A 20628-nucleotide genomic window follows, 5' to 3' on the forward strand; every position below is an offset into this window, starting at 1 on the left:
TCCATTTCTCGAAACTGCTTCCCCGCCCAGTCTGCAAACAGCCAGTCGGGTTTTCCTCACTGGCTCCGAGGAGCCGCGGCAAGCCCAGCGGGCGCCCCCAGCTGTGAGGGGCCCAAGGCGGGGAGGAGGTGGCGGGGGCCCAACTCGGGGACGCGGTCGGGGCACAGGCAGCTCCGCCCCAAGGCCGGCCTCCGCCAGCAGCAGCGAGCACGCCCCCACCCGACACGTGTGCACGACTTGGGGCGTGGTTTCCGGCAGCGGAGGCGTGCTTTCCGGTCCTCCCTCCATCTGGCTTTTTTTCCGGGGTGGTACTTCCCGTCTCTCAATGCTGGGCGCCGGGCTCCGGAGCCGGTGAGCGGATCGCCCAGCGGGGTGAGTCTGGCTGACCAGGCCTCGTGCTCCTCAAAAGGGCACCATGGAGGACGCTCTTGGCCTCTTTCTTGCTTTATTTCTCCGCGCGAGGCCTCGGTTTGCGCGGACATCCTGGCCTTTGGGCAGTACCACCCACCTGAGCCTCTTTCGCTTCCTCTTTCTACAGGCTCCGCCCCCAGCGTCCCGTGGCCATGACAACAGCCCCGCGGGACTCCCTGTTGTGGAAGCTCGCGGGGCTGCTGCGGGAATCGGGTGAGTGGACTTCCGGTTGAGCTGGGGCTGGGATAAGGTGGGGTGCGTGCTGCCTTCCAGGGCCACTCCCCGTGAAGAGTCAGGGAGTTACAGCTCTTTAGGGTCACGAGGGTGTTAGTGTGTCACTTTCCTTACTCCTTCGGGGTTTGTTCGCTGTTGCCTAGTGTCCTTTGTCTTTGACAGTTTAAACCTTAGCCATGCTTCCCGGCCCGGCTCCACTGCCACTTCCTCCGTGCACCCTCTGGGCTCTCACAGGAAGGTGATCCTGACTTGGCTGTAAGCCCCTCGAGAACTGAGACCGGGCCTCATCACTGTTGTGTGGCGAGGACCTAAGTATAGCATCGTTAAAAGCACGAGATTTGTAGTCAGACCCACGTGATTTGAAACCCAGCTCTCCTTCATACTTGGCCTCATTGTTTTAAGTTTTTTGAGCCTGTTCTTCTCACCAGCAGAATGGCATAATGATTGTACTTAACTCAAAGGAGGTTGTGGGATTAATTCTAATTCACATAAAGCATTTAGTACAGTGTTTGCATATATTGTCAGTGCCCAAAATTGGTAGCTGTTATTATAATAGCATTTCTCAGTGCCCGGGCACAGTGGAGCCATAATAGTTGTTCAGCACATGTTTGGCATTAGTTGTGGTTAGAAAAGTGTTGGCCTTGAAATCACACAGAAGTAGCAGCTTCCTACCAGCTATATGATATCAAATCAATATTCTTAACTGCTCTGAGCCCCAATTTCTGTATTTGTAAGAGGGGAGTCAATAGTGTTCTTTAGGAGACTTTGATGAAGTTTAAATGAAGTAACAGTTGTCTGGCACATATCACTCAGTTACTGCTAGGTGCCTTCCATCACTGCACTCCCATTGATGGTCCCTGTGAAATCTCTCGTGGAAGTTAAAACTGGTTTGTGTAATTAACTGCGCACATATCTAATCTGCTGTTCTAGACTGGGAGGCTCTTTGAGGGTGGGAAGAGTCCTTGAACCATGTCTGTATCTAGTGTCTGGTACATAGAAAATCCTTCATGCAAGGTCATGGGATTTGTTAATTTATTCAGCAAGAATCTGACTTGGCTCCAGGGGTTAGGGATGATAGTGTGTGTGGGTAAAAAGAGGTAGTAGGAGGGAGATCTTTGTGGTAATGGAATAGTTTGGTATCTTGATTGTGGTGTTGGCTTTAGGAATCTACACAGATGACATGGCATAGGACTATAAGTGTATGTTGTACTGTTGACAGTTTTCTGGTTTTGACATTGTACCATATATGAATGTAACCATTGGGGAAATTGGGTGAAGGGTTTAGGGCAGTGATGGCGAACCTATGACACGCGTGTCAGAGGTGATACGCAAACTCATTTTTCTGGTTGATTTTTCTTTAATAAATGGCATTTAGATATATAAAATAAATATCAAGAATATAAATCTTTGTTTTACTATGGTTGCAAATATCAAAAAATTTCTATATGTGACACGACACCAGAGTTAAGTTAGGGTTTTTCAAAATGCTGACATGCTGAGCTCAAAAGGTTCGCCATCACTGGTTTAGGGGGACTTATTTGTGCTATTGCTAGGACATCCTTTGACTGTATCCTTATATTTTTTAAAGCAAAAAAAAAAAAAAAAATTCTCCATGCCTACCATATAGTTGCACTTTTTTAGGTACAGGGGTGAATACCAAAAGATTCCCTGAAGGGTGACAGTTTCATCGGAGAGAGCAATACCTTGGTGCTATCATGAGTGGTTTTTCTTTCTGTGACATGCATTTTGGTACTGTTTGAGAGTTTCTGTAAGTGTGCATATTACCTTTGCAACCAGAAAAAAAAAAAAAAAAAAGATAAAACGCCCAGTTAATCCTATATAATAAAAGCCCAGTGACCGAACAGCCTAATGACCAGAACAACCGGTCGACCAGTAGCTATGATGTGCACTGACCACCAGGGGGCAGACGCTCAATGCAGGAGCTGCCCCCTGGTGGTCAGTGCGCTCCCACAGTGGGAGTGCTGCTAGGCTGACCAGGATGAGCAGCGCTCCCACAGCAGGCCAATCCCCGCAGGCCATGCCCCCCCACCCCACCAGTGCATGAATCCCGTGCACCAGGCCCCTAGTTTTTACATAAAAAGAGTGAGTATAGTGAAAAATTGAACAGTATTGTGTATTGAGAAAACTGCCTGGGGGTGTCAAGCTGGGCAGAGTGGAAGGGTTGTGTCAGAAAATGGAGGCGTTATGAACCAAGTTGACTCTGTTTCCAGCAGTGTGAGTAGAACAGGCTCTTCTGAGCAGAAGGGAAAGGAAATTTAGAAAAGTCAGGGGCATGGGATTAGAAACACAGAAGACGAACCAAGATGGCGGCGTAGGGAGCGGACCTGTGTGTGCTGCTCTCTCACAGCATCATTGAAACTATCAACTATGAAGTAAACAACCGCCACTCAGAACCATGGGGAAGTTGGCCCAGTGGGAGATCTACAACTGGAAGAAAAGAAAGAAGCGCCGTGAGACTGAGTGGGAGCTACGGAGGCACCAAAACCAGAGGTACGCAGTCACACGCCACGCGGGCTGCAAATGGATTCTCGGTTTTTTACGAACCCTCGAATCCTCTGGGCTTGCTCAGGGCGGGTCTCTGAGCCCCCAGATCCCACAGGGAGAGGCGGCCACAGCCTTGCAGTGGTCGGAGAGCGAGGGAAGCTCTGACGCGCGGCTGCTCGTCGGCACTGAGGGACAAGAAGTCCTGGTGTCCTGGGTAGGCGAGGGGCGCGGAGACGCCGCCATCGCTATTTCCTCCACGCTGGCGACTCCCTGTGACCCCGCCCTACCCTCAGGGCTGTGCCAGAGGCACAAGAGGGAATGACTGTGCTTTTACAAACTCTCAAATCCACTGAGCTGGTTCGGGCGGGTCTCTGAGGCCCCAGGCCCCAAGGCGAGAGACGGCAAGGCCTTCCAGCGGTCAGAAAGCGAGGGAGGCTCTGGCGCTCGGCTGCTCGCCGGCACTGGGGGACGCAAAGTCCTGGTGTCCTGGATAGGCAAGGGGCCGCTGAGTCTCCGCCCCGGCGACTCCCTGTGACCCCGCCCTACGCAATTTACATTCCCATCTGGGCTGTGCCAGACTCACAAGTAGAAACGCCTTTGCTTCTGCAAACTTTCAAATCCACTGAGCTGGTTCAGGCGGGATCATGAGGCACCAGACCCGACGGGGAGAGGCAGCACGGCCTTGCAGCCATCAGAAAGCGAGGGAGACTCTGTTGCACAGCTGCTCGCTGGCATTGGGGGACACAAAGCCCTGGCAGAGATTCAAGGGGCCGCGGAGACTCAGCCAGTGCTATTTGCTCCGCCATGGCGACTCCCTGAGACTCAGCCCTAATCAATTTACATCCCCATCCAAGCTGTGCCAGGTGCACAAAAAGACCCACCTGCGCTTTTGCAGCCTATCCCAACAAATTGCAGACTTCAACTGCTCGCAGCCATGGGAGACACACTCAAGAAGCAGACCCAGGAGAACCAGGATGGCGGCATAAGGAAGAGACCTGTGCGTGCTACCTCACACAACAACATGGAAACTACCAAATATCAGACAAACACCTATCATACAGAACCATGGGAAAGTTGGCCCAGTGGAAGCTCTACAACTGGAAGGAGAGAAAGAACATTGAGACTGAGTAGGATGTGACACCAAGTACAGAGCGCAACCCAACAAACTGCAGATTTCAACTCCTCGCATAGAAAGAAGCGCATTGAGACTGAGTAGGATGTGCAGAGGCACCAAGTACAGAGCCCATCCCAGCAGGCTGCAGATTTCAGCTCCTTGCATCTGGGAGGGACGCAATCGGGGGGCAGAGTCGGGTCCGAGGCCGGCCAGGGCTGGGCCTGACTCGGCCGGCACTGTGGAACTGCTGTACCAGCAAGCGCACAAACATGCCCACTGGTCCCAGTCTCTTGTGGGGCGCTGGGGGACAGCAGACAGGCAGTCTGTGCACTTGGTGGAGGGCAGGAGTGCTGGATGTTCAACCACCAGGAACGCCTGGAGATTTTGTCTGGTGGGGAGCCGCCGGCAGGGGACAGAGGGCCAAACTTCCTGTTTCCCCGGTAAGGCTGGGATGGCCCAGGTGAGGTCGGGATGGCCCCGGTGAGGTTGAAACGGCCCCGGTGTGGTAGGGACGACCCCGGTCAGGTCGAAACGGCCCCGGTGTGGTAGGGACGACCCCGGTGAGGTTGAAACGGCCCCCGTGAGGTAGGGACGACCCCGGTCAGGTCGAAACGGCCCCGGTGTGGTAGGGACAACCCCGGTGAGGTTGAAACGGCCCCCGTGAGGTAGGGACGACCCCGGTGAGGTCGAAACGGCCCCGGTGTGGTAGGGACGACCCCGGTGAGGTTGAAACAGCCCCCGTGAGGTAGGGACGACCCCAGTCAGGTCGCAACGGTCCCGGTGTGGTAGGGACAACCCCGGTCAGGTTGAAACAGCCCCGGTGTGGTAGGGACAACCCTGGTGAGGTTGAAACGGCCCCCGTGAGGTAGGGACGACCCCGGTGAGGTTGAAACGGCCCCCGTGAGGTAGGGACGACCCCGGTCAGGTCGAAACGGCCCCGGTGTGGTAGGGACAACCCCGGTGAGGTTGAAACGGCCCCCGTGAGGTAGGGACGATCCCAGTCAGGTCGAAACGGCCCCGGTGTGGTAGGGACGACCCCGGTGAGGTTGAAACGGCCCCCGTGAGGTAGGGACGACCCTGGTCAGGTCGAAACGGCCCCGGTGTGGTAGGGACAACCCCGGTCAGGTTGTAACGGCCCCCGTGAGGTAGGGACGACCCTGATCAGGTCGAAACGGCCCCGGTGTGGTAGGGACAACCCCGGTCAGGTTGAAACAGCCCCCGTGAGGTAGGGACGACCCCGGTGAGGTTGAAACGGCCCCCGTGAGGTAGGGACGACCCCGGTCAGGTCGAAACGGCCCCGGTGTGGTAGGGACAACCCCGGTGAGGTTGAAACAGCCCCGGTGTGGTAGGGACAACCCTGGTGAGGTTGAAACGGCCCCCGTGAGGTAGGGACGACCCCGGTGAGGTTGAAACGGCCCCCGTGAGGTAGGGACGACCCCGGTCAGGTCAAAACGGCCCCGGTGTGGTAGGGACGACCCCGGTGAGGTTGCAACAGCCCCCGTGAGGTAGGGACGACCCCAGTCAGGTCGAAACGGCCCCGGTGTGGTAGGGACGACCCCGGTGAGGTTGAAACGGCCCCCGTGAGGTAGGGACGACCCTGGTCAGGTCGAAACGGCCCCGGTGTGGTAGGGACAACCCCGGTCAGGTTGAAACAGCCCCCGTGAGGTAGGGACGACCCCGGTGAGGTTCAAACGGCCCCCGTGAGGTAGGGACGACCCCAGTCAGGTCGAAATGGCCCCGGTGTGGTAGGGACAACCCCGGTCAGGTTGAAACAGCCCCGGTGTGGTAGGGACAACCCCGGTGAGGTTGAAACGGCCCCGGTGTGGTAGGGACAACCCCGGTCAGGTTGAAACGGCCCCCGTGAGGTAGGGACGACCCCGGTGAGGTTGAAACGGCCCCCGTGAGGTAGGGACGACCCCAGTCAGGTCGAAACGGCCCCAGTGTGGTAGGGACAACCCCGGTGAGATTGAAACGGCCCCGGTGTGGTAGGGACAACCCCGGTGAGGTTGAAACGGCCCCCGTGAGGTAGGGACGACCCCGGTGAGGTTGAAACGGCCCTGGTGAGGCTCAGACGGCCCTGGTGAGGTTGAGACTACTCCAGTGAGGTTGGGACAAATAAAGGGGACCAGTATGGACTGATGAACAGGGGTAGATACAGAAGCAGAGCAACATTGAACAGAATGTTAAACTACAGTGGGAAGCCTGGGGAGGGTTGGGGGGGGGGATTAAGAGACCAACTGAAGGACTTATATGCATGCATATAAGATTAACCAATGGACACAAGACACGGGGCAGGGGGGGGGCGGGGGGTAGGGGCCGGGGAAATGTCAAGGGGGGGAAAAAAGGGGACATATGTAATACTCTTTGTAATACTTTAAGAAATAAAAATTATTAAAATAAAAAATAAAAAAAAGAAAAGTCAGGGGCATGTAATGAAGCAATCTCACATGTCAGGCTGAAGAGTTAAGGCTTTTTTTGAAGATGGAGGAGCCTTTGACAACTTTTAAGTGAGGAGAAGATAAAAAGTTTGATCCTATAGTGGAAGATCTACAATATAGACTAGAGTGGGTGTGTCCTGGGGTCACAAAGTCTCAGAATAAAGGGAAAGAGCCTTTCCTTATGTCGTCCTTCCTGTCTGCCCCTCTCCCTTGCAGGGGATGTGGTCCTGTCTGGCTGTAGCACACTGAGCCTGCTGACTGCCACACTGCAGCAGCTGAACCACGTATTCGAGCTGTACCTGGGGCCATGGGGCCCTGGCCAGACAGGCTTTGTGGCTCTGCCCTCCCACCCCACCGACTCCCCTGTCATCCTCCAGCTTCAGTTCCTCTTCGATGTGCTGCAGAAAACGCTTTCACTCAAGGTTCTGGGGTGGGAACGGGGCAGGAAAAGCCCAGGAGAATAGTGGAGGTGGGACTGGGGTGTAGCATGGGTGCAAGAAATCTGCAGGGCTCAGTTCCAAAAGATGTGAGAGCTATGGGTGGCTGTGCTAAGAAAGACATGCCAAGGAAAGGGAGATGTGCCGAACCTCACTGACCTGAATGTTTTTCCTTTTAGCTGGTCCATGTCCCTGGTCCTGGCCTCCCAGGGCCCATCAAGATTTTCCCCTTCAAGTCCCTTCGGCAGCTGGAGGTATGGGGCACTGGGGGATGTTGCAACACTAAACCCAGCTGGAGGCAGCCTTTTGAGGATGGGGAAGGAGAGGTGGCTTCTTTTGGTGGAGGAGGGGCAGGCCTGAGAGTGCCCATTGCTCTGCAGTAAGGTGGCATCTACTCTCTTTTCCACTTAATGCTTCCCTGAACCATAGTTGGCTTTGTCATCTTTTCCCTTCTTCCCTTCCTTTGCTGCAGCTCCGAGGTGTCCCTGTCCACTGCCTTCATGGCCTCCGTGGCATCTATTCCCAGCTGGAGACCCTGATTTGCAGCCGGAGCATCCAGACATTAGAGGTAAGGAGGATGGGGGTGGGTCCTGAGAGACCTAGAGGACCAAACCCTGACATTCCCTCTTCTCTGCAGCCTTCCCTGCTCCTGCCCCCTGCTGCCCTCTGGACAGTGTACTTCCTCCCTCCACTGTGCTCCCACAACACTCTGTACCTGTCCATATATTCATAGTCACACCTACCATACTGTGTTATATATTCTCCTCTCTGTCACCTCACGCTCCCCACAGTGGACACCTTGAGGATAGGGCCCTGGGCTCTCTCTAAGTCTGTACTCAGACTGAACTCAGCATATAAAGAATGAATGAATGGCTGGGCCATAGAGTGAGGCCTTGGTGTGGGGAGGAGGGGAGAGTGGAGGTGACTGAGCACCTTGTCTCAGGAGCTCCTCTCAGCCTGCGGTGGCGACCTCTGCTCTGCCCTGCCCTGGCTGGCTCTGCTTTCTGCCGACTTCAGCTACAATGCACTGACTTCCTTAGATGGCTCCCTGGTGAGTGCCTCAGAGGGAAGGGGGTTTGGGGAAGGACAGGGAAGGGTCTGTAGGGAGGGGGGCCAGCTGGCTGCCTGGAGGTGTCCGATCCTCTGTTTCCTCTTCCCATCCCCCACAGCGTCTCTTGTCAGCTCTGCGCTTCTTGAACCTGAGCCACAATCAACTCCAGGGCTGCAAGGACTTCCTGATGGTGAGTGTGAGGAGTTTGCCTGGAGCTGATGCCACTGGGGCCTCTAATGGTTCTGCTCTGACCTCTCCTGGACCCAGTTTTGCTCCCACATGCTCTTGCCCATTGGATGGAGCTGTATCCTGTGAGGCAGTGTGGTTTGGGGGCTCAGGCTCAGCATAAGACAAACCAGTATTCATGTCTCAGCTCCTAATCCCTGAGTGACTTGGCACAAGTTAGTTAACCTCTCGGTTTTTCTTCACCAGAAAAGTGGAAACCATAGGAGCACTCACTTTTTTGTTGTGCTTTTTTTTTGTTAATCCTCACCTGAGGACCTTTTTTCCATTGATTTTTAGAGTGGAAAGGAGGGAATGAGGGGGAGAGAGACATCGATGTGAGAGAAACACATTGATTGGTTGCCTTCCACATTCCATTGGTTGCCTTCGGCATGCGCTCCGACTGGGGAGGGGATCGAAGCTGCAACCCAGGTACATGCCCTTCGAAGTGCAGGCTAATGCTCTAACCATTGAGCAACTGTTCAGGGTAGGAGTACTCACTTTTATATTAGAATGATTATGAAGAGTACCTGATGCTACTTAGCCCAGTGCATAGCCAGAAAAGGGTGGCTCTTGCGACGATAGTGAAGAACCCTTCTCTGTGTCTCCATGTAAAAGAGAAAGCCAGACACTAGTTAAAGTGGTAAGAACAGGTTTTAATAATAAACTATTGTAGTAGTTTTTTAAGTAATAAACGATTATGATGTTTAATCAGTAGTAAAACGCCTAATCAGTAATAAACTATTCAGCATAAACTGAACTCCAGTTCGGTTTGTGCAGAGGTAATTGGACATGTTAAAGTGGGAGTGAGGAGATGGGGAGGGGGCCAGCGGAGGCTTGAGCAGATTCTGTCCTTGGCCAGACTCTAGTCAAGTTCCTCTGAAGTCAGGGAAGTGGAAATTTACAAAAAGCAGGAAGGGGCCCTACCTGGTTTGGCTCAGTGGATAGAGCATCGGCCTGGGGACTGAAGGGTCCCGGGTTCTATTCCGGTCAAGGGCACATGCCCGTATTGCAGGCTCCATCCCCAGTTGGGAGCGTGCAGGAGGCAGCTGACTGATGATTCTCTCTCATCATTGATATTTCTATCTCTCCCTCTCCCTTCCTCTCTGAAATCAATAAAAATATATTAAAAAAAAAAAAAAAGCAGGAAGGGGACATTGGACTATGTGAAACCAACCTGTCTGGGTTTGTTAACTGGCACTTGCCAAAGTTAGGCTTCTAACCCCACGGAAGCTGGGAGATGGGCCCCATCTTTAGGTGTTGGCTGGAGCAAACGCAGTTCTCCTGGCAGCCTTGAGTTTTTCCGGGCAGGAATGTAAGGGGGCTGGAGTCGTCATCCTAGGGATGTGGGCTTGAGCTATCAGAAACTAAACTAGTACTGGTTCAAGTTTAACGTGGGGGAGAGGATGGGTAGATGAAATCGTTTGTGCTGAGGGTTTGCAGTTTTCACAGGCCAAGGATAAGGCCTAGAGGAGAAGAGGGCTTAGAGGAGCCTAGAGTTTGGTCAAGGAAAGGCTCTTTGTCACCCGCTTCCTCCCAGGACTTGTCTGAGCTCTACCATCTGGACATCTCCTATAACCACCTGTGTTCGGTGCCGAGAATGGGACCCTCAGGAGCTACTCTGGGGACCCTGATACTGCGAGGCAATGAGCTCCAGGGCCTGCATGGTGAGTGGGGGAGTGCGGTGGTGGTAGGCAGGGAGTAGGGGAGGGTGGGGCACAGATGGAGGGGATCGGGGCAGTGTGAGACTCAGGATGGCCAGGCGGCCTGGGAACCGTGTCCCTCCAGAGCTGATGCTCGCTCACCGGCAGGTCTGAGGTGCCCAGGGATATCTTTTCCCTGCCCCCTCCCCAGCCTACCCCCAGTACACATTGCACCCCCAGCCCGACCCCCACCCCCTCCACGCTTGCTCTCACTCACATGTCCTTCCTCTTTTCTCGCCCCTGCCAGGCCTGGAGCAGCTGAGGAAGCTGCGGCACCTCGATGTGGCATACAACCTGTTGGAAGAACACAGGGCACTGGCACCACTGTGCCTGCTGGCTGAGCTCCGCAAGGTGAGGCTTGGGCGCTTCAAAGACCGGGAAGCCAGCTTTGCGCCCCTCCCTCCTTCCCGTGCTGATGTGGTCAGTGCTTTTCCTCCCACAGGGAGGCTCACACCCACCTCTGTCTCCTTCCTGCCCCTCAGCTCTACCTGGAGGGAAACCCTCTGTGGTTCCACCCTGCACACCGAGCGGCCACCGCCCAGTACTTGTCACCCCGGGCCAGGGGTGCTGCTTCTGGTGTGAGTGATCTTCCCATATCCGCTCGCTTTCCCTTTCCTGCCCCGGCCGCCCTCACCCCTGCACCTCTTGCCTGTTCTCACCCTCTAACTGGACCCCTTACTTCTTGCTTATTTTGGTGGTACCACCTGTTGAGCCTGGTGGTCCTCACAGGCCCAGGAGGGCTCCCACCCGGGCTTGGAGCTCCCCCAGGGAATGAGCCCCCCCACCAACACTGCCCCCTCCTCTTTTCTCTTCGTTCAGTTCCTTCTTGATGGGAAGGTCTTATTACTGACTGACTTCCAGGTGAGTGTGACGGGAAGTGGTGGGAGTGGGACAGCAAGGGCTGATTTGGAAGGACGCTAGCTGAAGGAAGCAGGGTTTGGGGTAAGGGGCCTCCTGGGCAGCTGGAGATGGGTCCTGCCTCTCGACCAGCTTGGGTAGGACAGAGGTTCCTCTGGCTCTGACCTCTTTGTCTTTCCTGTTGTCACACGCCAGACCTCCACATCCTCAGAGGCCCCGACTCCGTCCTGGCCGGTGGGGAGCACCACTGAAACCTCGGGGGGTGTTGACTTGAGTGACAGCCCCTCCTCAGGGGGCATTGTGGCCCAGCCCCCGATTCGTAAGTTGAAGGTAACAGCGTCCTAGGCTGCCTTGTACCTGGGGTTGGGTCCCTTGACTGGGGCTCTAAGAATAGTAAGGCTTTGTCCTTGTGTGTTGGTGGGCGGCCTGACTTTCATGGAATTTCATCACTCTACCCAAACTCAGGGCCGAGTTCGCGTGAGGCGGGCAAGTATCTCAGAACCCAGTGACACGGACCCAGAGCCCCGGACTCCGGACCCCTCCCCGGCTGGTGAGTCGGCCCTCCCCGCAGCCTCCCATGTCCCAGCCCAGCGCTCCCAGTGCTCTAGTTAGGAATGTTGTTGGGTGGAGCGCAGCACTGTAGAGGGCCTCTTAGCCTTTCCTCTTAGTTTGGGGAAAGGAGAAGAGACTGCTCCTGGACAGCACCTTCCGAAGTGTTTTACAAGGAACATTAATTTGTGGGATGTCACAAGGATTCCGTGGCCAGATATGTTTGGGAGATGCTTGGTAAACAAATAGGTGTCCTCCCTCTGGGCCATCGTGGGACCTTAAATGTGCTGCTCTGTAGGGCGAATCTCCCAAAGTAGTACATGAGGTGCGGTTGTGAACTGCATGTGACCAGGGTGTTTCGTAGAATATGCTTCGGGGCATGTGGCTGGGGGAAGCCTTTAGCCCAGCGGTTCTCAACTGTGGGTCGAGACCTCTTTGGCAGTCGAATGACCCTTTCACAGGGGTCGCCTAAGACCATCCTGCATATCAGATATTTACATTACGATTCATAACAGTAGCAACATTACAGTTATGAAGTAGCAACAAAAGTAATTTTATGGTTGGGTCACAACCTGAGGAACGGTATTTAAAGGGCCAGAAGGTTGAGAACCACTGCTTTAGCCTCTCTCTGAACCCTTACCACCTCCACCTGTTGCACAGACTTTTACTTCGCCCTGAGGAGCACTCACAGGGAGGTGGTAGGGATGGGGCTGGCTGAGCTGTGTACCTCCCCCCCACTGCCCTGCCCCAATACCCACCTGTCCAGGACGGTTTGTGCAGCAGCATCGGGAACTTGAACTCATGAACAGCTTCCGGGAACAGTTTGGCCGAGACTGGCTGCAGTACAGAAATCACCTGGAGACCTCGGGAATCCCCGCTCTGGCTTCCTCTAAGGCTCCTGCCCTCAGCACACTGCCCCCGGACACACTGAGCCCAGAGCCTGTGCCCAGTCCTCCACTTACAGAGGAATCACCACAGAAAATGGTAGAGGAGGTCAGCATGGGGCCGGAGCCACAGGCGGAAGAGGAGTTTGAGAAGCAGGGAAAAGAGGAGGAGGAGGAGGAGAAGGAGGAGGAGGAGAAGGAAGTGGAAGGTGAGCTCTTGGTGGCTGCAGGGTGGTATGTTTGGGAGAGTGGGGTGGCTGACCCCTTGTGGATGGAAGGCCAGCTCACGGGAAGGCAGAGTCTTGGTACCTTTCCGTCCTTATAGGGCCCCCTCTTGGTTTCTCCTCAGCGGAGCTCTGTCGCCCCATGTTGGTATGTCCCTTGGAGGGGCCTCAGGGCGTGCGAGGCAAGGAGCGCTTTCTCCGGGTCACGTCTGGCCACCTGTTTGAGGTGGAACTCCAAGCAGCTCGAACCCTGGAACGGCTCGAGCTCCAGAGTCTGGAGGCAGCTGAAATAGAGCCTGAGACTGAAGCCCAGAGGGAACCACTGCCTGAGGTGAGTGTGGGGGTGGAGGTTCTGGAGGATGCGCTGGGCTTTTTTTGGGAGCCAGCTCTGACAACATGGCTCCCCATGGTCGAGGAGGTAGCTGGGGGCCAAAGGTGGCCCCAGGCGGCTTGGGTGCCCGGCCAGGAGCAGAGCTTGTGGGCCAGAGCGCGATGGTAGCAAAAGCATTTTAATGGGGTCCAGAGCTATGTTTCCCCCTGTGCTCTCAGTATAACCCTAATCCCTCTGCTGTTTTTTTTCTTTGTTTTTTTTCTGGTCCCCTCTTTCCTCGCAGGGCTCAGAGCTGCCCCCGTTGCCCCCTGTCCTCGCTCTTCGCTTCTCTTACATTCGCCCAGATCAGCACTTGCGTCGCTATGTGGTGCTGGAGCCTGACGCCCAAGCCGCTGTCCAGGTGATGGGGCCCAGGAGGCTGGTGGGAGCTTGGAAGCTGAGGGCCAGGGTCCTCCTGCTCACAGCTGCGTCCGGCCGCCCTGTTTCAGGAGCTGCTTGCTGTGTTGACCCCAGCAGCCACCAAGGTTCAGCGTCAGCTGGGGGAAGCAAGGGACCAGCTGGAGGACAGACTCCAGTGTCTACGTTGTGGCCACGATTTCAAGCCAGGGGATACCAGGTTGGAACTGGACAGTGTGGAGGGCTGGAGGCCTCTGTTCCAAAATACAGGTACAAGCCCTGCCTTTGACCTCCTGCCCATGCACCTCCTGCCGTAGCAGGGAAAATGGCTTGGAGGGAGGGAGTGTGGAAGGGTTCCCCAGGGAGGAAAGGAGTGGGAACCATCTTTCTGCCTGGAGGAAAAATAAAACCGTCTGCCTGCTACATTTACAAAAGCAAAAAAAGGAGAAATCATCTCCCCCTCCTGAAATGTCAGGAAATACAATCTCTGTAACTATTTAAACATATTCATTATTTTTTCATAACCTGGAGGCTTTCCCCCCTTTTTGGCTAACATTTCAGAAAGTACATAAAACCTAATGAGCCCTCAGTGCACTGCTGGGTTTTAGTGATGCCATCCGAGCACGTCTGGCTGTTGAGTAAGATGCTTTGGGAGTTGGCTGAGATTGTCCTTCTGGACTGACCTTGGAAGCTGCTAGATACTGAGTTGTGCCTGTGGCATCTCTTCGCATTCTGTTCTTTAAGACGAGAAAATTTTCCATTGTAGAACAGTCAAAAAGACATTTGAAGACATTGAAGAAGAAAGATATTCTTGATAAGTCCTATGTTGAAATGCATGCTTTTTATTACTTTCCTCCTGGCAGCAGCTGGAGCAGGAATTTACATTTTATTCAGAAAATGGACCCTCTCCAACTTCTCCCTGAGCCTACCAGGAGGCGGCGGCCCCTGAAGCTCAGCAGGGCAGTGTGTGTAGTGGAAATAGCCCTGCCTCCTCCCAGGCCCTGGCTGTCCTCCAGGGGGTCCTGTGGCCCCTGGGGTTTCTTCAGTGGAAGCATTATTAATGAACAGTCCTGTGTGCTCCATTCACTTTTTGCTTGAGCCTCCGGTATCTTGTCCGAACAAAGATGAGAATGAAATTGCTCCAAAGTGCTGGTGGGAGATTTAAGTGTGACAGAAAGGCACCAGGCACAGTGCTGGGCTCCTAAACAAAGTCTTGGGAGGGGTGTGTTAGTTGTTTGAAGGCTCCAGCACATGCCAAGCACATTGTAGCTGCTCAAAGAATGCTTCTTGTTGCTGATCCCTGTCCTTTACCTGATTACGTTCACTCATCCTGGCAACCTTATAAGATTGGCACTGTTGCCTGACTCGTGTGGCTCAGTGGTTGAGTGTCGACCCTGCACCAAGAGGTCGCCAGTTCGATTCCTGGTCGGGGCACATGCTTGGGTTGTGGGCACGATACCTAGTAGGGGTTGTGCAGGAGGCAACCGACCCATGTTTCTCTCTCATCGATGTTTCTATCTCTCTCCCTCTCCCTTCTCTCACTCTCTAAAAAAAAACAAACATTGGCACTATCATCATCCCCATCTTACAAATGAGAAACCAGGCACAGAGAATGTAGGAGTCTTGTCATAATGCATAGATGATAGCCTTTATGTGATGGAGCCGGGAATTGGACCCATCTCTGGCACCCTGCCTTCCTGGTCTGTTGATTTGGGGCTTAGACATTGCTGGTAGAGCAGTCGTTCCCAAACTTATTTGGCCTACCGCCCCCTTTCCAGAAAAAATATTACTCAGCCCCTGGAAATTAATTTTTTAAAAATTTTAATAGCAGTTACTCATCGCCCCCAAATGCACCTGTGGCCATCACCGCCCCCCTGGATCGCTGCAGTGCCCACCGGGGGGCAGTAGCACCCACTTTGGGAATCACTGTGGTAGAGCATCGAAGCACATGACCAGCCCAGGCTGTGGGAGGGAACCAGAATTTGGCTGTGGTTGAATTTGGCTCCTTTAAGAAGTCCTGAAATGACATGGTGTATTTTGAGGGGGCTGTGGGCAATGGGTCTGGGTTTGCTTGTCCCTCACTGGATGGGGAGTGATTGGTTAGCAGCCAGGCCTGCAGAGGGAGGCAGGTGTGCTGGGAGTGGTGGGTAGTGTATGGTGGGTAGTGTATGAAGCTGGAGATGTGGGCCTAGGTGAGTCTGAGAGTGGGTGGGGAGCATTATGAGCATGGTGGGGGATTGTGGTGCTGTGTGGGGGTTCACGGAGACTGTACCCATCCCTTTCTCCAGAGTCTCCTACTGTGTGTCCAAACTGTGGTAGTGACCATGTGGTTCTCCTGGCTCTGTCCGGGGGAGCCCCCAACGGGGAGCAGAGCCAGGAAGAGCAGCTGCCAGCCTCATCGCAGTCCCCCAGCACCGTCCACGATGACCCTCCTGGCGAAAGTGACGACAGCACCAGGGCTGACAGTACCCCATCTCAGGCACTGGGCTCCCACGACCGCCACAGGTGGAGCCTCAGTCCCCGTGAGTATAGGCACAACGAGACGGGGCTGGTGTTTGGGGGAGGGAAGATGGAGTCACGCAGCCGGGGCAGGCTGATGGCCCATTGCATGTTCCCAGCCCCCGAGCGCTGTGGCCTCCGCTCTGTGGACCACCGACTCCGGCTCTTCCTGGATGTTGAAGTGTTCACCGATGCCCAGGAGGAGTTCCAGTGCTGCATCAAGGTCTGTGCCAGCCTGGCACTGCCCCTGCCCCTAGCTGAGCAGGGCGCCTGCTCCTTCCATCGCAGCCAACGGAGTCTTAAGCTGTTGCTCTGGAACTGCTAGGTCTGGCTTCCCGTTTGGCTCCAGCGGTTACTTGGTGTGTGTCTGTGGACACGGTCCTTGATGTATGAGTCTCCGTTGTCACTCCTCTGTAAGGGGGATCACACTTAACCTTTCAGAGGGTGGTAGCATCAGGGAGAGTCAAGTCTGTAAACTGCCTAGCCCAACACCTGGCCTCAGTAAGTGGGACCTCCTGTCATTACTGTAAATACAGGATGCGTTTGGACCCTCTGCTGAGCACCTAGCATGTGCTGGACACCAAAGTGCTAGAGTAAATCAGCCTTGTCCTCTGTCTTACGTTCCAGTGTGAGAGACAGACAATGATCACGTAATGCAATAGTGCTGGGATCAGGCGAAGGCCCTAGAAGGGCATCTGATCCACCCGAGGGGGTTAGGGAAGCTGCCCCTTCCTGGGGAGGTGATGGCTAAGCCAGTCCTGAAGGATGAGTTGCAGAGGAGGGAGGAAGGATGTTCTAGGAAAAGGAAGCAACACATGCATGGAGACTTGAGAGAGTAGTGGGGAGAACTGCCCTGATGGGGGCAGCCAGAATGAGGGGGGGGGGTATGGGGGACCGTGACCAAGAGGAGCAACCTCATGTGTCTGCTAAGGAGTTTGGATTTGATCCCAAAGGCCATGGGAGCCCCTGAAGGATTGGAAGCAGGGGATGGCACCCAGTTTTATGTTTTAGAACAATTAATCTGGCAGAGTGTGAAGGGCAGGGACTGTGGGATGGAGAACGTGGCCAATGGGGAGGCCGGAATGGATGAGCAGGGAGGGGCAGGCTGAAGGTGCTGTCACAGGAGCTCGACTCTCTGTCTGGCAGCTGCCATCCTGTTCCTCTCTGTTTCTCATCAACTTCCTTTGCTCTTTAGGTGCCACTGATATTGGCAGGCCACCCTGGGGAGTGTCTGTGTCTCGTGGTTGTGTCTGACCACAGGCTTTATGTGTTGAAGGTGACAGGGGAGATCTGGTGAGTGAATGGGGCCGTGGCCAGGGAAGGGTCAGGGTTCCCCTGTGGGTCTCACTTCACTCTTCTCTTTCCTGCCACTCTGTCCCTCCTCTCTCCACAGCGGGCCTCCAGCTAGCTGGCTGCAGCCAACCCTGGCTGTTCCCCTGCAGGATCTGAGTTGCATAGAGCTGGGCCTGGCAGGACAGAGCCTGCGGCTGGAGTGGGCAGCTGGAGTGGGCAGGTGTGTCCTGCTGCCCCGAGATGCCAAGCATTGCCGAGCCTTCCTAGAGGAACTCACTGGTGAGAGAGGAAAGGGAGAGGCAGGGAGGGCAGGCCGAGGGTCATAGGTCCACCCACGCCTGAGACACATGGGTAATGGAACTCCACTCTCAGAGAAGTTCCTGGAATCTAGAAATACGGAGAATGGGAAGGTGTTGAGAGGCGGTGAGGTTGGGAGAAGAGGTGGAGTCATGACGGCTCCCTGTCTCTGGCTGGCACCGTCCAGATGTCTTGCAGTCTCTGCCCCCAGCCTGGAGGAGCAGCGTCAGTGCCACAGAGGAGCAGGTGACCCCAGAGCACCGACTCTGGTGAGTCAGTGGGAGGGTGAGGCTGGGATTGGTCTCCAGCGGCTGCTCTTCGAGCACAGGCCACCTGACCTCAGGCCCCCAGGCCTGGCCCTTCCTCCCTGTCTGCCCCTCTTGGTACTCTCCCCCCCCCCCCCCGCCGCACCAGCTGACCACTCTCTCCTGGGGCTGCCGCCTTCCCCGCAGGCCACTACTGGAAAGAGACTCTTCCTCGGAGCCTTCCCGGTTCTTCTACCTTCAAGTGTTCCTGGTTGAAGGTGAGGCCTCTGTACTCCATCTTCTCCCAGGCCTCTGCGTGCCCTTGTAGCATTCTCAGTTCCTGGCATCTGGACTTCCTGTCACTCCTGGGCATCCCCAGATAACCCCCTCAGTGTCCCCAGTCTCTCTGGGTGGGGCCGAGAGGTGCCCAGAAACCCTTGCTCTCGGGCCCAGGCTCGCTGTGAGGCGGAGCAGGTTGGCTGGGTCTGCTCTGCCTCATCCTGTGGGAGGAGGCGAGAGTGGACCCTCCTTTCTGAGTCGAGTGGGTGGTGGGCAGGTTTCCTTCGTCTTAGGCCTCAGAGGTTTTGGAGGCTAAAGGTCCCTGACGTTGGGCCCAGAGACTTAGCTGCTTTGTGGCCATCTCAGGGTGGCTTGCCCTCTTCTCCCACGTGCTGGGCCTCAGCCCCAGGGTCTGGGCTTCTCTGCGGCCTTGCACTCGACCTCGCCCTCCCTCTTTTACTGCAGGCCCCGAGACCTGTCCTGTGTCCCTGTTGCTGACTCTGTCCAGCTTGTACCTGTTAGATGAGGACCTTGTAGGGTCCCAGGCAGAAGCCCCTCTTCCAGCGGCATCTGGTGAAGCCTCTGAGAAGGCCCAGCCCTCGGGGCCTGGCCCTTCCGTGTGTGTCAGGGAGCAGCAGCCACTCAGCAACTTGAGCTCGGTGCTGCTCTATCGCACGGCCCCGGAGGACCTGCGGCTGGTCTTCTACGATGAGGTGTGTGTGCACATGTGTATGTGAGTGTGTGTGTGTGGCGGGGGGCAGAGGTGGTTTGTGGTGTGGGAAATGGTCTAGGAAGGCTAGGAATTGGGGGCAGGATGGGGAGAACAGAGAAGTAGGGTACAAGGACCTGGGAGGCTCACTGGGTTTGGACAATAGCAAGGGGGAGGAGGGTGGGCAGCTGTAGGTTGTGGAAACACCATGAACGTGGAGCCCAGCCTTGTGTTAGCTGGGTGGCCATGAGCGAAGCACCCAGTTTGCATTTGATCGGGCCCTTCTGGCAGCCAGTTAACCTTTACAACCTGTACGTGAGGAGGTCCTCTCATCAGTCCTAATGATGAGGAAACTGCAGTTTCGGGATGTTAACCAGCTTTCCAGGTCACAGGTGGTAGAGCTAAGAACCCAAGCGGTTCCTTGGAACTGACTCCAGAACTTCCATTCTGGAAAACAGAGATTAAAGAAACAAGATAGTGGTATGAAAGCCCTTTGGGGGCCTTCAGTAAGGATCAGTCGGGTTCTGTTTAAAAGGTCAGCATCATTTATGGGGAGTGACACTGGGTTGGGGAAGGGAAGAGGCCAGGAGCAAGCGGGCAGTGGTCCTCCCTGAGATTTCCGCCCCCTCTCTGGTGTGGCCCTCTGAGTCTCACTCGCCACTCTTGGTCTGCCAGGTGTCCCGGCTTGAGAGCTTTTGGGCACTCCGTGTCGTGTGTCCAGAGCAGCTGACCCCCCTGCTGGCCTGGATCCGGGAGCCCTGGGAGCAGTTGTTTTCCATTGGCCTCCGGACTGTGACCCAAGAAGCTCTAGACCTTGACCGGTGAAGCCTCCATGCGGGCCCCGCCCTGGCCGCAGGGGCCTGGCCACGGGTGTTCTCCGGGCTCTGGCTGTGCACTTCCCCAGGGTCTGGGCGCTGGCCAGTGAGGCCCCGGATGACCCACGGCTCCAGGGAAGGGGGAGAGAAATGGTCAGGCCTCTGGATGACCTGGCCCGAGAGGACAGGCTAAGTGGCCATAGGAATGTTCCTTCTGCACTTTTTCTCAGGTATCAGTAAAGCTGTTTCCATTCTAGATGTCATGCGTGTTTTTAGATGCGTCACTCGGGAGGCCTGTGGCTCTTCTACGTTTTCTGACAGGAACTGCCGCGCCCAGTGAGGGGCCCAAGCTGCCTTGTTTGTCCTGTGAGACCCTGTCTCAGCCCTCCTCTGCCCCCACGATGGGATCGGGTGGGACCCCTGACCCATGGCACCATCGTCAGCACGCAGCGCCTGGTATGCGGCCCAGCATGGAAATCACTGCCTAACAAACAGCTGGGCCAGTCAGGTTCTCACTCCTGAAATGCATTTGGGAACTGGTGAGGACCTCAGGCCATTGGCAGTGGGGGCTGAACACGCGAGGCTGACTGGAGAGAGGGTACATGGAGTTGGGGCTGGCATCTGGTGGTTTCTGCTCCTGCCTTCTGTCAGCATTGCCTCACTCCTTGACCTCTGTCTACGTGGCCCCGGGGATTGGTTGAGGAATGCTCATGTAGCCGGTTTGGCCTGCCAACACCCAGACCTTTTAATGGAGCGGTCAAGGAAGAAGTTTCCCATGCAGGTTGCTGAGAGGGTAAGCCTGAGGCCACTGGCCTGAGGGGAGAGCTTTGCTGGAACTGGAACGTGCAGAGAAGAAAGAGCTGAGAGGGGGAGTGACAGGGAAAAGTCCTGATAGTGTCCTTGGAGTCCCCTGGCCCAACTGTACCTGGAGGCAAATAACCCTGGACTTTGAGGTGATGTGAGCTAAGGCAGCGGTTGCCAACCGGAGGTCCGTGGACCACTGGTGGTCCTTGAGGTCCAAAAGGTTGGTGACCACTGAATTACGGGAGACCTCTTCTTTTTTCTTTTTAGCTTAAGCTAATTGGAGCCAAATATGAGCCACTAAAAAGGTCCTAACTATATGAACCCCCATTC

At 55.4% G+C, this 20628-nt stretch overlaps 1 protein-coding gene across 3 annotated transcripts; it reads left to right on the forward strand.

The window, feature by feature from the left end:
* Nucleotides 1–280: 280 nt before the first annotated feature.
* On the forward strand, nucleotides 281–19752 carry STK11IP (serine/threonine kinase 11 interacting protein). Of its 3 annotated transcripts, none has more exons than XM_070422225.1 (25): nucleotides 281–372; nucleotides 539–624; nucleotides 6919–7124; nucleotides 7319–7393; nucleotides 7612–7707; nucleotides 8083–8190; nucleotides 8309–8380; nucleotides 9953–10079; nucleotides 10363–10466; nucleotides 10598–10693; nucleotides 10935–10976; nucleotides 11169–11303; nucleotides 11439–11523; nucleotides 12289–12615; nucleotides 12756–12961; nucleotides 13245–13361; nucleotides 13450–13627; nucleotides 15646–15879; nucleotides 15976–16079; nucleotides 17052–17149; nucleotides 17250–17428; nucleotides 17634–17715; nucleotides 17899–17969; nucleotides 18436–18683; nucleotides 19355–19752. In XM_070422225.1, exons 2-25 carry the CDS (start codon nucleotides 564–566, stop codon nucleotides 19502–19504), a joined length of 3201 nt encoding a protein of 1066 aa, XP_070278326.1. In that variant the 5' UTR covers nucleotides 281–372; nucleotides 539–563; the 3' UTR covers nucleotides 19505–19752. The 3 variants fall into 3 exon arrangements, with proteins under 3 accessions (XP_070278326.1, XP_070278327.1, XP_070278325.1); XM_070422224.1 differs by having other exon boundaries at nucleotides 296–351; XM_070422226.1 differs by lacking the exons at nucleotides 17634–17715; nucleotides 19355–19752 and having other exon boundaries at nucleotides 292–351; nucleotides 18436–18568.
* Nucleotides 19753–20628: the final 876 nt, after the last annotated feature.

This window comes from Myotis yumanensis, unplaced genomic scaffold (genome assembly GCF_028538775.1).
Source record: "Myotis yumanensis isolate MYYU_CA2020_CCGP unplaced genomic scaffold, mMyoYum1.0.hap1 SCAF_8, whole genome shotgun sequence".
Classification (NCBI taxonomy): Eukaryota; Metazoa; Chordata; class Mammalia; order Chiroptera; family Vespertilionidae; genus Myotis; species Myotis yumanensis.

Coding starts and splice junctions, on each gene's coding strand:
- STK11IP (XM_070422224.1), top strand. CDS start 326: ATGCTGGGCGCCGGGCTCCGGAGCCG. Junction 8,381..9,952: donor GCTGCAAGGACTTCCTGATG/GTGAGTGTGAGG, acceptor GCTTCCTCCCAG/GACTTGTCTGAGCTCTACCA. Junction 17,970..18,435: donor TCAAGTGTTCCTGGTTGAAG/GTGAGGCCTCTG, acceptor CTTTTACTGCAG/GCCCCGAGACCTGTCCTGTG.